At 49.5% G+C, this 17,589-nt stretch overlaps 1 protein-coding gene across 1 annotated transcript in view; it reads left to right on the top strand.

The window, feature by feature from the left end:
- Positions 1 to 6,710: 6,710 nt before the first annotated feature.
- LOC144130334 (uncharacterized) overlaps positions 6,711 to 17,589 on the top strand; it is a 30,873-nt gene continuing 19,994 nt past the window's right edge. Inside the window, exons 1-8 of the mRNA XM_077664297.1 lie at positions 6,711 to 6,979; positions 7,500 to 7,902; positions 8,780 to 9,037; positions 10,143 to 10,436; positions 11,328 to 11,462; positions 13,485 to 13,784; positions 14,526 to 14,732; positions 15,393 to 15,554. Of these exons, the coding sequence (XP_077520423.1) occupies positions 6,711 to 6,979; positions 7,500 to 7,902; positions 8,780 to 9,037; positions 10,143 to 10,436; positions 11,328 to 11,462; positions 13,485 to 13,784; positions 14,526 to 14,732; positions 15,393 to 15,554 (2,028 nt within the window). The remainder of the gene's footprint in view (positions 6,980 to 7,499; positions 7,903 to 8,779; positions 9,038 to 10,142; positions 10,437 to 11,327; positions 11,463 to 13,484; positions 13,785 to 14,525; positions 14,733 to 15,392; positions 15,555 to 17,589) is intronic.

Raw genomic sequence — 17,589 nt, 5'->3', positions numbered from 1 at the left:
ATTCTGGCTCTTGTCTTTGCTGAGAGTGTGTGTGGGCACACTGAAGCTTTACCCATCAGTATCATTAAGAGCAGACATTACTTAGCACCATTAGATACAGGTTGCTTCATCCAATTTTATGTGAAACGACTTTTGAATTGAATTTTTGTGAAGACCTAATTTGCTCGTTTTGTCACGACTCATATAAACAGCACATTGCAAGAAATTGCTCCCCTGAATAATGTGGTTAAAAAGAGCGCTAAGGAGCTTGTTACTTATCCTTTCCAAAATTTATTCCTCAGGACTTTACCTGATTTTGTGAAATATTAAGCTTGAGGAAAATTACTTGTTTACAGCATCTCATTTCGGAACATGAACATTGTGCTTGGTCCAGTGTCTACTTTGGGTTCTGCACATGTCAACAGTGCATATAGCGCTCCTGCACATTACTGCGTGGTGGACGTAAATGTTAGGCAATGCAGCATGCTGTAACAAAACAGATTCAAACCAAACTGCACATGATGCTGCCATCAGTGAGAGTAACAATGGGAACTTCGGTTGTAAGTGCATTAAACACTTGAAGGTTCCCATATCTGATCATGGGCTTTGGTTGCTGTAGCATGTGGCGTTGTCTTTAGCGCTGTCTTGTTGCCACTGCACGCCCCAAGTGATTGTGACGAAGCTAGCGCAAGGCGCCGGCTACGTGCAAGGAGTGGTCGCGTGATCATAGGTGAAGTCCATGGCTCTGTTTAACAGCTAGCACTTTCAAACGTTTTGGACGCGGCGTGGCCTTCCTTCCGTTTGCCCCATGGCATGCTGCAGCAATGAGCTCCCGAGACTCTTCGATGCCTGCTGCTTGTACTTTGATGCAGGTGTCACAGTGCACGGCTATCAGGAAACCTGTTTCTTCCTTTCTTCTTTCACTCCCTCCTTTATCCCTTCTCTGAAGGTGTGGTTCAGGTGTCTGCCAATATGTGAGACAGATACTGCACCATTTCTTTTCCCCAAAAACCAATTTCATTTTCATAGTGGTTAGGGGTGTTCCGCTGCTAAGCTTTAGGATGGGGGATGAAAAGAAAATTTTGTTTTTTGAAAGGATAGCGTACCATCTCGGTGAACACCTCAACCCTGCCGTGGGGAACACCTCAACCCTGCCGTGGGGAACGGCAGAAAGTATATAAGGAGTGAAAGAAGGAAGAGAGAGGTGCCGTAGCAGAGGCTGCCTGATAATTCAGACCTGGCGGGGTACTTTAATTTGCACTATAAATTGCCACTTGTTATACGGGACATGAACGTTTGAGTGCAGTGAGGCCGTGCAGGGGCTCAAGGACCTGTGTGTCCTAAATGTTTTGTAGCGGGAGCTACACTAGGCTACCAGTCGAGCATTTCGTGGTACACGCGAGGGGAAAGTTGTGCGTATGCGCCGATACCATATTACATGGGAGAGGCCAATTGTGCTCATGCGCCGTTACCATGGCAACCGTGAAGGAGTGAGTGGCTTCATCGCTGCTCTCCCTCCTTTATTCCTTCCCTTATGGCTCGGTTCAGGACCACGTACCATCGGCAAGGACCGTATGCCTTGCTATGTGTAACAAAATTTTCTTTGCTACAAATCATTACATTTTGACTTAATAATTCTTTTTAATCCCCACATTATTATTAGTAGTATTATTATTTATTTATTTCGAAATCAAAACTCTTGTCCTTTCTCTGCTCATGAGGTAGAATCCACCGGTGTTGCATTGCCGCGTGTTTTTCGTTTTTAATAACTGAGTGCAGGCGAACAGCCACCCGATTCTTGGCCGATCCCCCAGTGTGGGCATGTGCTATCCTTTGATACTTTGATAGGCTAACAACAATGACATATAAACTCGTATGACATCATAATCATCATCATCAACATTTTCATACACACGTAGAACGGCTGCTGCCAAGAACGCTCGCACGTTGTGTCACGGCAGCTGGCGGATTGCGGCCGGTAGGCCTATCGCTTGTTCTCTGGATGGTCCTGTGCTCAAGCCTTCCTGGCTGCGCTAAGGCCCTGTCACGACCGGCGCCGGGTGGCCAGCCTTGCGTTATTTTGCTCTTAAAGAAGCTTGAGTTCAACGAGGGATCTTTGTTTTGCCTAAGGTGAGTAATTTTTGCTCCGCGACAGCGGCGCCCTTTATCGCGAATGCCTATTTAGCCTTGCGTGGAAGACTGCTCGCGCCAGCTGCAATGACCGCACAGTTTTCTTTAAAATATGCCACCAGAAAACGTGAGGCCAGTAGGACTTCGAGATGCATTGCAGCGTCCCGACAGCGTTCGTCTTCTGTTAGACACGCAGCACGTTTGTGGCTCCCGTTTCCCACTTACGTGCAGCGTTCCGAGCATGTCGCTCTGCCTCGGCTGCATCTATGACCCTTCCACAACGAGTCTTATGTGCCACTTCGCCTGTGGTAGCTCTATCATTACTGCTGCGGTTGGTACTGCACAGGAACGCAGAACGCTGCGTCGTCCAGTCACAGCAGGTTATCTTGGCACGCGTTTGTACCCGGTGTGGTGGCTCAGTGGTTAGAGCGCTCGGCTACTGATCCGGAGTTCCCGTGTTCGAACCAGACCGTGGCGGCTGCGTTTTTATGAAGGAAAAACGCTAAGGCGCCCGTGTGCTGTGCGATGTCAATGCACGTTAAAGATCCCCAGGTGGTCGAAATTATTCCGGAGCCCTCCACTACGGCACCTCTTATTTCACTCCCTCCTTTATCCCTTCCCTCAGTTCAGGTGTCCGCCGATATATGAGACAGATACTGCGCCATTTCTTTTCCCCAAAATACCAATTATCATTATGGGACGCATTTGTCGTTGTTTATAGCCCTTTTTGTGACTTCTTTTGTTGCCCCGAGTGATTAGGACCAAGCTAGCGCGAGTCGCCGGCTATGGGCAAGGAGTGGTCGCGTGATCGTCGGTTAGGTCCATGACTCTTCGCTTTAAAAGCTAGAGCTTTAAAAGGTACTGGACGCGGGCGGCCTCCCGTCCGTTTACCCTGCGGTGTGCTCTAGCAACGTGCTCCCAAACGAGCTGTCCAGAGATTTTCTTCGATGCTGTTGCCTGTACTTTGATGCTGGTGCAGCTGCGCACGTGATATCAAAACCCATCTGCTGCTGTGGCTTATTGGTTATGAAGAAAACTATTAAACCTTACGCCCCTAATCCGGGGCAGGGATAGTGCACTGACATCGCCTTAGCGTTTCGCCTCCATCGAAACGCTTAGGCGCCCGTGAGCTTTGCGATGTCAGTGCACGTTTAAGATCCCCAGGTGGTCGAAATTATACCGCAGCCTTCCACTACTGCACCTCTTTCTTCCTTTCTTCTTTCACTCTCTCCTTTATCTCTTCCCTTAGGGCGCAGTTCAGGTGTCCACCGGTATGTGAGACGTATACTGCGCCATTTCCTTTCCCCAAAAGCAATTTTCATTTTCATAGTGGTTACAGTGTGCCGCTGCTGAGTTCTAGGACGCGGGATGGAAAGAAAGAAAAATTGCGGGGGGAAGGAAAGGTAGGTTAAATCTCTGACATATCGGTGAACACCTCAACCGTGCAATGGGGAAAGGGAGAAAGTAGAGAGTGAAAGAAGAGAGAGAGGTGCCTTAGCAGAGGGCTCCTGATAATTCAGACCTCGCGGGGTACTTTAACGTGCAGTATAAATTGCCACTTGTAATACTGACATTGGCAAAACGTATATATGGAGAACAACCTATGCTTGCAGTGCTCAGAACATGTGTCAGTCAGGCATCGATAAAGGAGTGAGTGAAACAAGTAACTGAGAAAAAGGTGGCGTAGCGGAGGGCTCCGCCAGCAAGCTCGGCAAGCCGTGGCATGTCTTTTTATCTTTCTTCATTCAATTTCACATTCCTGCCTACGCACGCCCATGCGGCTCCATACTGCGTCTTTCCTTTCCTCCTTGTCCTCCTCGCAATTCCAGCTAGGGCTGCTGCTAAGTCCTGCACAGCAATACGAGAAAGTTACTGTGCACTTTCCTCAAAATACGCAGCCGTGCGCACGTGCCCGCATTCGAATGCCGCGTTAACGAGGTGTGTGGTAGTCCACGTCGGATATTGCGAAAGGTGTGTGCTGTGGGGTGCTCGGATATTCGCCATGCCGGCAGAAGTGAATATTTACATTCCGACGGGAAAGTCGAAAGCATCGTGATATCGAGCTGAACAAGAACACACCGTTAGCGGTGGCGAAGACGGAACTACTGAACTACTTCGACCGATATGCCGGCGCGTTGGTCGACCACGCGGCCATATCTATCGGAAGAAAGAGAGTGTTGAAAGAATTCGTATGCCGGGGGTGGGGGAGGGGCAGTCGGCTTCCGCTGAAACCCGTAAGCATAACTCTACAATTTTATTTATTGGAATGTACGTTGGCATGGCCCACCCTGCCAGGTGGCAGTTATTGGTTGATCGCGGGAGGTTTTTCAGCCAATGAACGCTGCGGCCTATTGCTGCAGTGCCGCGTGTCTGCCACAACGTTGTCAGCGCTAATTATTGCAGTCCACATCTCTCTAACCACCGCCGCGTACCTCAAAGCGCGAATGAGGTGTCCACTGACCCATAGAGCCAGCTATGCGCCTTTCCTTTCCTCAAAATCAACGTAGACTTCGATGTCAGTGGCAACGCTAATGAACAGCTTTGTATATCCTGGATTAGCTAAGCAAATCCTCGGCCAAATCTTTTGTGCTGCAAAGAGTGTGAACAAATGATAATCTGAGCCTTCATGAATCCTTGCCCTTTTGAAACTATAGCAATGGAAGCAGCGCCAGGCAGGAGAGGTAGTCGAACCGCAAGGCTTGTTAGAATTTAGCGGCGCCCTGCTCGATGACAAGATCTCCGGTTCGTTGCTCGGGCTCATGCCAATGCAGACGAAAGTGGGAAAATGGTCTCAAGCTATGATTTCGGCGCTCACTGACTATGCGCTACGTAGCTGTTGTTCCGAACCACTCCATTGCGATGAAGAGCCGTAATCAACTAAGTCCTTGCGATTCTCAACGCGCTCGTCCTTCATCGGAAAAACGGTGCTGGCCCATAATAGACCTATTGCCCCTTGACGTATTTCTGGCCTACAAGCTTTTCATTCATCCGAAGCTTTCCGCGGCGGTGTGGCGCCGTTGTCGGCCCTGGGCAACCATTGGCGAGTGGGGCTGCTCGTGTTTTCAATTCATTCTAAGCATACCGATGCGATGCCGAGGTGCCCATGTGTTCGTTATTCACCCAAAGCACTTCGCTGCGGTGCAGGCCCGTAATCGACCTAGGCATGATGTTGCCCTGTACGGTAATCTTTCATCGAAAGCACTCCGCTAAGGTGCCGGCCTGTAATCGACCTATACCACCTAAACATGCTGCCTCGCGTGTTCGTCATCCTTCGGAAGCGTTCCGCTACGGTGCCTTGCTTAGGCCACCTAGACATAGCAGTGCCCCACGTGGCAGTCGTTCATCCGAAGCACTACGCTCCGATGCCGTTTCGCAGTCTACGTAGGCCTTAGACCTTGGTAGGTCACCTCCCTGATCGATGGACACTACTTGGAAGAAAAGAACCCTCATCCGACGCGCCGATTGCCCAACTTTCTGGTGCAAGAATCCCGATACCCTCTGGTTTTTGCAGAAGTCATATAGGGCGTTTTGCGAGATGTTCGTTGTTCGTCAATTGGCTAGACCCCTCTGCGATTCCGAACAAGACTAGAAGGATGCGGTGCTTAATGTGTCAGTATGTGGTATCGGTGTGTTAACCATATAATAATCGGTCTTTGAGGAAAGGAAATGGCGCAGTATGTCTCATATATCGTTCGCTACCTGAACCGCGCCGTAAGGGAAGGGATAAAGGAGGGAGTGAAATAAGAAAACAGGAAAGAGGTGCCGTAGTGGAGGGCTCCGGAATAATTTCGACCACCTGGGGATCTTGAACGTGCACTGACATCGCACAGCACATGGGCGCGTTAGCGTTTTTCCTCTATAAAAACGCAGCCGCCGCCACCTGGGGATCTTTAACGTGCACTGACATCGCACAGCACACGGGCGCGTTAGCGTTTTTCCTCCATAAAAACGCAGCGGCGGCAGTGCACGTTAAAGATCCCCAGGTGGTCGAAATTATTCCGGAGCCCTCCACTACGGCACCTCTTCTTCCTTTCTTCTTTCACTCCCTCCTTTATCCCTTCCCTTACGGCGCGGTTCAGGTGTCCAACGATATATGAGGCAGATACTGCGCCATTTCCTTTCCCCCAAAAACCAACTATTATTATTATTTTTAACGTGCACTGACATCGCACAGCAGACGGGCGCCTTAGCCTTTTGCCTCCACAAAAACGCAGCCGCCGCGGTCGGGTTCGAACCCAGGAACTCCGGATCAGTAGCCGAGTGCGCTAACCACTGAGCCACAGCGGCGGGTGTGTGTTAACTGCAATCACAGTTTTTATGCAAGAATGAAGTCGTGGTGCCCAACATCAGGGATGCTGTCACTCATGCCCATAATGCAGCTGCTGTATTCAGCCCTAATTACTTATGCAAAGCCTCTTCGCAGCTCGCACCAAAGGCCAAGACAGCGAGGAGCTCCAGGTCCACCCGTCCGTCTTCTGGTGTGACCGCTCAAGCAGAAGACATAGTTGAACTCAACTCAGAAGCCAGTCGGCGAGTTTGAAATGGCACAATAGTCACCTGCCACTATGGAGCCTACTGCAAAGCCGTTTCTTCCGGGGCCGATGGCACCGACGACCGCGTTTTGCGCTCGCGACCGGGAGGACAACTGCCGGGAGATGGCGCTGCGCGTCCATTGTCTGGACTCCGGCTGGGGCACGCCGACAGCGTCTCAGCTTCGGCGGCTTCTCGGTCTGCAGTGCGCCGTGGGCCAAGTGGTGGCCGGAGACTGTGGCGAGGTCGCAGTCTACGAGAGCCCCACTTGGACGGCAAACGTGACGCTGCAACTGGAGCGGTCACCCAGGGACTCGTTCATGCATATCGTACTTAAGTGGTGAGTGCGCGACAAGTACTTCTGGCTTTCCCCTTAGCCAGTCTTCGGTCGGCCTCAACAATCATATTGTTAGGCCTCTACTGTCGCGTAAGTTGAGAAACTCCTCATATGCGCTGACATGGGTCCAAAAGTCGGAGGTTAGCAGATTTGTGCGCACTGGAACTAAGGTGACTGCAGTGCCATTTGAGCAATGCAGATGAATTGTGAAGCACTGCTCAGAATATGGTGATCGAGAGGAAGAGGTTGTAGAGCTTCATAAACAACTTACTGCGCAAATTATTATCGGCATCTCCGTCTATTCAGTCTCAGAAATTAGGGGGGGGGCGTGTTTATGCAGACATTTCAATTCAAAATTTCTTGCCTGGTGCAATTAATGAACTATCGGTTTCTGCGGGCTCATAGCCGCCATATTGAGGTGGCTAGGGTGGTGAGAGTACCGCCATTTGTGTTCGAACATATGGCTTCTTAAGCTTGTACCAGCTCTTGGTTCCGCGCGTCAATTTTACATTCACTTCCGCAGGTGCGACCAATGCCAGAACGCCTCTAATAACGGCGCGGCTGCGGGCAAGTCCGGCCCGCCAGAATGGTGGCTCGCATCCGAGGAGCTCGAGGTGTTCTGCGACCCGTACAGCACCCAGATAGCCACGGAGCACAAGGACGTACCCGTAAACGCGTTCGCCCTCGGCTGCTTCCTCGGGTACAACACTTTTGTGGCGCACTTTGACAGCACCTACACCATGCCGCCTCCTCCATCGCCACTCTCGTCTGCCAAGTCTTCGTCCTCCCTCTCCGGCAAATCAATGTCTGTGAAGCGGGGAAAGAAGGGAAGAGCGGTCAAGTCTAGCTCCCCTTCAGATGGAACAAGCTCATCTGCGAAGACGCCTTGTCCCAACAGTGAGCTGACCTCATCTGAAGGCTTTAAGGTGAGATGATGTTCCTGTAGGGTGTTTTCTGACGGCGTCCGTCCAGAAGTTTGAGTTATGGCAGTGGTGGTTGCATGGTGGAAGGTCATGGGAATAAACTGCATTGCAGTCTGTGAGGACATAAAGTGTCGTATCCTAAAAGCAGCGTGTTTTTCTGCTGGGCAAATAGTTTCGATGATGCTGAGAGCCCCAGTCGCAAGAGGGATATGAGAAGGGTAGTCAGGACTTGTCAATGCATCATTTTTCTGGAAGGCAGTGGCAGCTCATAGGCACATTAAATCTAACCCTTTTTTCCTGGACAGGTTTTGGGTACGCGATGGCAAAGCAGAGCTTCGGGCCTGGTGGTCACGCACTTTGGCACATGGGCCCCTTATCCATTCATCTGGTTCCTTACATGTCTAGTTTGCTTGCTTGGCGCGCAGCCTAAATTGCTGTGGGGATTTAATTCTGTGGAGAGCGGATCCAGAAAGATTTAGAAACACTAGTGAGAGGTGAAGGGAGAGTGCTTTACACTGCGTGGATGATTTCAAACAACCAATTTTATGTACTCCTTCCTGTATCAATGACCTGCAATTCGTCGTCCAATTTTTCTTACGGTGCAGCGATTTGGGGTGACGCGGCTAGGTTGCATGACATCGCAAATGATGAGGAAATGTATCCTCAGTCTTAAAAGAGGACTCTGAAGGGGTTTGATATACTGTGCTTACAGTACATAAAGCTCTTGAAGGGCCTGGAACGTATTAGCCACGCTGCATGAATTGGCAAGTGCAAAACTGTACCAACATGGATAGGCATACTTAAAAAGTACGGCAGTTTCGCAGTCGGAGCGGAATAATTCGGTTTAGGCCCTTCTTCTGAATGCCTTCTCTTCCACCAGGTGACGCAGTGCAATGCGCACTTTGAGCACTGTTACAATGGGTTGTACCTGTACTTCGTGGATGTCCGCAAGCGTAGCTCCACGCTGTTCCGGCTGCTGGTGCGGTACTCGACCATCTGCCGCATCATTCTGCGCAAGACGTCGCCGACATCCACTATTGTCTACCTGCAGCTGTTGCACCCGCCGCTGCTTTACAAGGTGTGCGCTGGCAACAGCGCCACCAGCCAGTGCAACCGCGAGGGCGACTACCTGCCACAGGTGAGCAGCGCTATATCGTTAATTGCTTTCAATGGACTAAAAGAAAAACCTGCCGACAAACACACTCCTGTACTCTTACGGTTTCCCCTTCCGCTACAGTTTCCTTTAGTCGTAGAGTTCTACATCACTGCGTAGAAGGGCAGCCGTGGGGCAACACGCAAAATTGCAGGACTGCAAGGAAAGCTGTATAGAAAACTGGACCACTGACTGCTGTGGTGAAGGGGATGTTAATGGGCGTAAAACGTATTTTAGGCGTCACCGGACTTCTGCTGCTTAAAAGAGCGTGGTGTAAAGCTTCACGACCACTACCAAGAGTGGACATACATCCTTTCGCTTCTGCGTCCTCTGCTCCTTGTGTACTTTCACTCTAACCGCCTAGCCTTTGTTTTCCAGTTACTGGTATCTGAATTTTTTTTTTCAACCATGTCCCGCTCCCCTTCTTTCTCGAGAGGCAGTACCAGACATCGGGGAATGGGAATCCACACAAAAATTCCAAAACGACTACGCCGGTATGCCAATAGTTTAATTTGACGGGGCAAGAGCCCATATATCCTTATCCCATTCACAGGGCATAGTGATAGTGTGGCAGTACAGTCGTGACCTCACTGTTTTTTGCTACACAAACATTGAAAGTTATGACAGTGGTGGCTCTAGAAGCTCCTTCTTAATACAGCCATTAGTGTAGATGATGGGCGCTGAACTTAGGTCAGTCATCATCATCAGCAGCAGCAGTAGTGTAACTGTGACAGCATAGGACAGAGGATTTTGCTCTTATCCCAAATTAACCCTGTCCTTTGCAGCTGCGATCACCTTATCTCTGCAAACTCCCTAATTTCATCCGCCCATATTAGTCTCTGCCTCGCACTGCTACACTTGCCTTCTCTTAGAATCCACTCTGTTACCTTAAGTGACCATCCGTCATCGTGCATTCGCATTACGTGCTCTGCCAATGGACTGCAATGCTATTCTTGATTTCTTGATTTCAACAAGAACATCAGTAACCTGAGTTTGTTCCTTGATCCATGAAATAATAATAAATTGATTCGTGTCAGCCTTAAAATAAGCCGCACTACAGCTTGCTCACCCACCACCTTTCCTGTCGCAGTTCGACCTGTCCGACACCACCCCGTGGGACCGGGCCGTCGAGTTCGGTGAAGGACCCTTCAAGTGCGGTTCCGACGTTCTGGGCAGAAGTCGCATGATGCGCCTGACGCTCAGTGGACCACGCCACTGGGCACCTCTCTGCAACCTGATCCTGCGCACGCGCAAAAACGCGCAGGTTTTTTACGCGCCGGTGCGCGAGCTGCTTGCGCGCGAGTTGAAGGCAGTGGCCAGGCCCAGCGTGCAGGACTTCGGCGTCGTGTACGCCTTGCTCAGCGTCTGGTCCGAGAGCTTTCAGGTAGGGATTTAACTCATTGCGTGGATTTCTTGTAAGCTCTACCCCAAGAACAAAGGTCAAAAGCTGACGAATTAGAAATGTTCCAGGACGTCGGCGTGAAACCTTCGATCCTCTTGAACATTTCTTGTTCTTGTCACTTTCAAACTTCTCGTTTTCTGTAGAATAAGTTAAAAGACATACAAAACAGACAGTACAAGACACCCTTTGCGTGTCTCTATACCCGTTGGAATTGGATCAAGTACATCACATAATTTACATGTACAGGACCTCCAAGATTAATGTCAAGTACGTTCTAAACGTAGCTGCCGCATGTGCTCAGTGGTTACGGGGCTCGGCTACTGACCCGGAGGACCGGGGTTCCAATTCCGGTCGCGGCTGCCACGCTTTAGTGGGGGCGAAACGCAAAAGCGCCCGTGCGGTGTGCGCTGTCGTTGGTCGTTACAGATCCCCAGGTGGTCGGAATTACTCTGGAGTCGCCTACTTCAACGTCCCTGATAGGCTAAGTCGCTTCGGGACGTTCCCCCCACACCACACTATACCATTTTAAATGCAGAATCAATAAGGATTATCACGAGTGAATGCATATTGCTTCCAAAGTAAGGGTTACTCCGATGGGTCGGATCTACGCTATTGACGGATGAAGATGGCCTTCGTTCGGGGATTTGCTGCGTTGGCGGTTTTGGCATATCGCGCTGTGCCATGACCTGGCGTAAATATAAAACTGCGTCACTATTCCATGCGCGCATTTTTGCGGACCTACGGTGTCATTTTGGGTTTCAATTGGGAGCTTCCCGAAGCGAAGTAGAATTAAGCGGGCGTACGACTCGAACGGCGCTTGAAAACTGCACTGTCGAACGCGGACGAGCAACACCTGGATTACCACCTTTGCAGGTCACCGATGAGCTGGCGATGGATGCTCAGAGCTGCCGGGAAACGCTCCTCGAGTTGTCTGCGCGCGCCGAGGAGTGTCCCCGTGCCCTGGAAGAAGCCCTCTTCGAGATCTATTTCTCGCTTAGCCAGGGAAAGGTGAGAGCCCGGTTTTTCAGGCTGGCTTTAACAACAAAAGCTTAAGGGCCCTCTTGACGTCCGCAGCCCGCTCGCCTCGCACCTGGCCTGGCGTTCAGTAAGATTTGTTTTCTGAACTATGTTAAGTAAGCTTTTATTGCAGAATTCTGTACTGAAGGCAGCAGCAGAACAGCGGTTTTCTTAGAGCGAAAGCTCGACTCTTCCCACAACTCCCAAGGTCAAGTTTACTGCGCGTTTCACCTTGAACCGGCGCAACGAAGGCGTAGCAAGGAACGTCATAATACGTAACTCGCTGTGGATTCGCCACAGCTGCGCTCGCTCCGGGCCTCTTCGCTGCTCTGTTACGTGTCTAGCAAAATGTTGCAAACACAGTTGCTTCGCTGGCGCTTGGTCTCTGTCTTGCCATGGATAACGCGCACCAGACCGACTCCAGGGCCAAACCATATGCACCCTTGCTTAACAATTTCTTTCGCTCGTATCACTAGGTTAAGCAAGCGCTAAACCTCTGTTAGCTTTTTTTTAAAATTGAAGAGTGTAACTACAGATGTGTTTTATGTAGCAGAGCATGTTCAGTTCGTGCCCATGACAACACTATACGCGCTCGTGTGCAGTAGTGGAACCTGTTTTTTTTTATAGTGACGGTAAAATTAGGCCAGTGGCAACGTTAGGAAGCCAGTGTAACGAAATATAAAATTAAATTGAAAGAAATTACATTCAAGTTTGCAATATCCTCTTTCTTGGGAACGCGCGACCGACCAGAAGCGATGGACCTCCTCCACCATGCGGTTTACTGGGAAGCACAAAAAACGGACTAGGGACAGATTAGGCGACACAGAAACACGTTCACGAGCGCTTGTGTCCCCTATTCCGTCCCTCGTCCGTTTTTTGCGCTTCCCAGTAAACCACATGCATAAACAAATAGCCCGGCAGGTTGTTCTCCTGAACTCCTCCTCGAGTTTCCGCAAGATGAACACCTGAGAGGCACCTGCTTCTTTCCCGATGAAGTTGTTACAAGTGTAGTGCACTGTTGGCATCAGCATTCCGCCTCATTCCTTCACGGCGGCTTGCAGGCTATGTAGGGCAATGGTAGCGGAAGTGGGGACTACCAGAGACTGCATCGAAAAGTGGCATGCTGCTTTCTTAGCAAAGTTTCACTTGAGCCTTCCAAAGATGTTGTGTCTGCATTATTGTCGGCACTTTCCATGCCGTGACCAAGCTTGCTCACGAGAATTTTCGTTAGAAAATTCAAAGTCTGGTTTCCTGTGTCTTCCCAGCATATCGCAAAAAATGTGGATAACGCTTGCTTTCATGCATGGGAGCCACCGTTGTCGGAAATTTTTTATTGTGTGCCTGATCGTCGGATAAATAGCATTGGAATGTGTGCACGCTGATATTAATATAGCTGCTCTTTGAACGGTTGCGAACAAATGAGGGGATAGGTCGTTCTATCTCTTTCACTGTGCTAGCGTACGGTGCATACGGACGTTCAGGGAGCGCTTATTCAAAAGGTCTAAGCGTAACACCACGCGGGCGCCTGGGAGACCTCTGATGTTCGTGCAGAGCTGCATGACATGGTGTAGACTGCGCTGCTTTAAGGTGGCTACAAGTGCGCGATATTACAGAACTGAACGAGGAGCTCAGTTTGATACACAAGGAACTCGGTATTAAGACATGTGATCAGTTAAAGAATGCATGCAGAAATGCAGTATGCTAACTGTGTGATAATAGGGGCACACAAATAAGTGAACGGTGTGTAGCTTAGCAATTTTGTGGAGCTTGATCTCAAGGTGTCATTTTAAGCGGAAAGTGAGGAAAAAAATTCACTTTACACATAAGAAGTGCCGGTGAACCCTGAACATAATCGTGTTTTTAAATTTTTTTTCATTTCTTCTCGGACTACAGTTCCTTTCAATGCTTTATGTACATCAACACTATTGCCTCTTTTTCCTACCGATCTTTGTGCAACGCTTCTATATATCCAGCATATCAAGAACAGTGTCCTTGTGGCGCGGTACCGCGCAGGTGTTCTGGTTCCGCAGTGCCCTGGAGCACCTGTACTTCCGGTATCGGGCGCACCGGCAGCGCATCGACGTTTTCACAGGCTCGGTGATCGCCCAGGAGCTACCATCCCACATGGTCAAGGTGCGCAAGGTGATCCTGACTCCCACTCGGCGCGTCTACATGCCCCCTCAACTTGTGTGCAAGAGCCGCCTGCTTCAGCACTGCGACCCAGATTACGCCCTGCGCATCGTCGTGCGGGACGACGATTGCAAGCTCATCTCCTTTTCGCTGGGTGCCTGCAAGGACGACTTTCTCAGCGCGGTACGCTGTTGGGGGGTTCATGATCGCCCTGTGAACAAGTAGCTGTAGCGTGCTTAATTTTTGCAAAAATGCAGTATCTGAAGTCTCAAGGAAAAAAAATGGCTGGCGGTTTAGCATTGCTAAGCACAAAAGACTGTGCGAAAGCACTGTTTTTTTCACATGTACACCACCGCCACGTAGCTCAGAGCGCTGTTGAGGTGTCCTCTTACTCGGGGATCCAGTTATGTTCCTCCCTTTACTCAAAATTGGCATTCTAAACATGCCACCGGTTTTGAGAGAAGGAAAGGCATGTAACTGCCTCAAATTGTAGGTGAACAGCGCCGCCTATTCACAGTGCGACTGGCGTGTCCACTCACCTAGTGAGCCGGTAATACACTTGCTACTGAAAGGCTTCACACGCACAGACACCGCTGATACCCGAGGATTGCGGATACTTCCTTTCGCACTGAAGGGCACAGGGAATCAGAATGCCATGCGACAAATCTATATTGGCAGTAGTGCTACATTTCAGTCTCACATTGATGAGCTTCTATTTGCCTATTTTAATTTGATTTCACCGTCGCTTTTTCGTTCCGCTGCTGTATGGATTCATGTAGCTGAAGTGCAGAGGAGGGCACATAACTGCATGAAGATATTTGATAGGAACACTGAGGAAAATGATGCATTTGATGGGATCCTTGAAATGACAATTTAAACCGTCCATTTAGTTCCTCTCTTTTACCTTGGGCTTGTTTTCTGTAGGTGATCAAGCCTCCGCTGTCGTCGGGCCTGAAGATTGGTGGCCGCCGGTTCATGTTCCTGGGTTGCTCGACGAGCCAGTTACGCAGCCACGGCGTCTGGTTCTACGCGCACGACAATCAGGGCCGCACCGCGGAGCAGATACGCGATGGTATCGGCGACCTCTCTACCATCGTCAGCGTGCCCAAGTTCATGGCACGGCTTGGACAGGTCAGAGGCCAGTCACGTTCTTGTTGAGAGAGGTGACGGGAAAAGCGACTAAATCGCACGAAAGTATGTGAGGGAATCTCTTCTTCACGTTTAGTAACGGAGCTTTTGTTTTCAAGAAGGTTGAGCCAAGTGTCTCTGCCATTCACCATCATTCATCACACTTTCATGGCCAGGTGCATTGCGTTAATCCATATATGTTTGGATCGCATTGTAGCTATGTGAGCCCTTCATTGATCAGCGGTCCGCAGGGATCAGGCGCCATGTGCAGTGACTCATATCTGACTGTGAAATTATCCACATCATAAGTTATGCCTTGCGCGTTTTCGAATCGAATGTGGGAGTGTTAAAATGCTCCAGAGGGGGAATGGAAAGTAAGACTAGCGTTCATAAATAATTACGACACTGCACGGACTGTGTCCGGAGATCTAACCAGGCAAATCAGCCTCCTTTCGGAGTACCAATGCCTATTATGGAGGTGTTGTTTCCATTACACACTTTCTACTGCTGAGAAGCCACTCTTTAATGTTCTCTATATTTGCGAAAGGTTTCACAAATTTCACAACTCCCAGCTGCACAAACATGAATTCTGTATCACCATTATTATAGCCAGCCAGCTATGGCAAAATGGCCCATTCGGGAGACCTCTTTTCCTGCATGCAGGCTTTTTCGCAGTCGTTGGGTCTGTTAATGGTCCCGAGCCAAAACACGTCTGTGGAACCGGACATCCGCCACGCAGCCCCTGGCCGCAGCAGCGATGGTTCCCATCGCGAGTACATCTTCAGCGACGGCATAGGGCGAATATCGCACGGCCTGCTGCGCAAGGTATGTATATTATCGTCCTTATCGACAACCAGTCTAAACTTACAACCTTTGCTAATGTGTCGCTCAGGTCACCAAGACAAGCGTGGCTGTGCCGGCGGCGATTTTGCCCGCACGCCAATTAAGTTGCTCCCGCGCGGGTAGCGACGAAATTCGCTGGTGCCAACACGCTCCCGCGCAATTACTATGCCTCGACATGAATCGACTAGAGAAATTGGCAGCATGCCAAGTAGCGGCAGGGCTTTCTGAAAAATTCATTGTTGTCACACCGCTGCCAACGCTCATACATTCGCTTTGGACACCCGGTAACTGTCCTGTGTGACAGAGATAGGGAGCGAGAGAAAACATTACCTCGAGTCAAATCCGCACTTCAAAGTAGTCATCCTCCGCAGTGTGTCTGTCCGTCGGCCGGGATCCCGAAGGTCACGGAAGCAGACAGAGCTTGACCGATGGTTTCACTTTGCACTTAACGGGGGGGGGGGGGGGGGGGGCACAGTCCTGCGAGTTTTTTTTTGTTAATAGCAGAAGCCTTTTTTCATGCCTCGCGTCTCCCACAGCCATCTCATCCGATCCAACTTCTTAACAGGAACAATATCCCAAAACTCTGCCGCCCATGATAATGCTTCGCTTCTTTTGGACAGGAGGGGCCATCGCATGTCTAAATAATTTCGTGCGGGTCCTTGAAACCCCTGAAAACCCTGGAATTTGATAGGACTGTTTTCAAGGCCTTGAAGGTCATGGAAGTTTTGAAGATGCTTGAAAACCCTTGAATTTTAAAAATTTTTATTTTTAATAAACATTAAGTGATTGTATATAATAAAATATCAACCCACCTGAAATCCCGCTGCGATTTTGTTAAAAATAGAGTGTAAGTTTCGTACAGTCAAGTAAGCGCGTGCCTAGCGGACGCTCGTGAACGTCTAGCCACAGTGACGCTGGCTTGTTTACCGTTTCCTCTCAACCATTTCCTGCGTACTTTTTGGCTGCATTCCAATACTCTAGACGTCTAACAAGACGTCTAGTGTGACGTCTAGGAAGCAGTCTACATGTCCATGTATTGGAACTCGTCTACTGCTCACGCCGCCTCGCGGCATAATAATGTAACTAAAGCTTATGAACAGTTGTACTACTATTTTTCACAAAGTGAGCAATAACGATAATTAAAAACGTGTTTTCAACAAGTTTACACATTTCTTCTGCAATGACTTTGCGCGTAAACCGGACTGGTGGATGTGCCTATCGGTCAGTCTACTTGTAGCAAACGGAGCCGCTCTCCGAAGACGACGCTAAAGAGATATGCGATTATTCTTTTATTATTGATGCTCAACTGTACATGCTCCTCGAACGTGCTCGTTCAGACGGTCCTGTAAACATAAGAAAGAATACGAAAGACTGTAATCAATATGCGCGAAATGCGATACGGCTAATGTACACTGCAAAAGGAAAACACATACGTGACATTAAACCTGCTGTCTGCCCTACGTGGCACTCGGAGAGAGCGAGAGACCTAAATACAGCAGCGATCTTTAATCCTGTAAGACTAAAATCAATTCGCAACATGCCGGTGTATTTGTTCTGAGAGTGTAGAGATAAAAAAGAATGCACGCGAAAGAGTTGATGCAACTAATACAGCAACAGAAGAACACATTTGTTAACCGTCACGCCAGCCGTCTTAACGCCCGTCGAGGAAACCAACGACAGCGACCAGTATTCTCTAAAATAAAGGTGCTAATTAAGATCCGGCATCGTCAGATGCCGGATCACGTAAACAGACCTACAGCGTCCGCTGCTGTAGCAAAGCTCTCAACTGCACGATTTTCTCCTGCGTGATTCACTTCTAGGAATCGCACGTCCACGAAGATTAATTAGCCACTAGTTTGCGTACCAAATAACATAATAGAATGACTCACATTTTTCCTTTCCTATACTCCGTGTACAGTCCGACGCCCGCAAGAGCACGACTCGCTCATCCGCGTACATCAGCTCCGCCATCTTTAGACAGCAAGTTAGCCTGCATCGATGTGGACTTCGGCGGAGC

This window comes from Amblyomma americanum, chromosome 1, assembly GCF_052857255.1.
Source record: "Amblyomma americanum isolate KBUSLIRL-KWMA chromosome 1, ASM5285725v1, whole genome shotgun sequence".
NCBI lineage: Eukaryota > Metazoa > Arthropoda > Arachnida > Ixodida > Ixodidae > Amblyomma > Amblyomma americanum.
The sequence above is the reverse complement of the archived record's forward strand: the minus strand, read 5'-3'. Positions and strand labels throughout refer to the sequence as shown.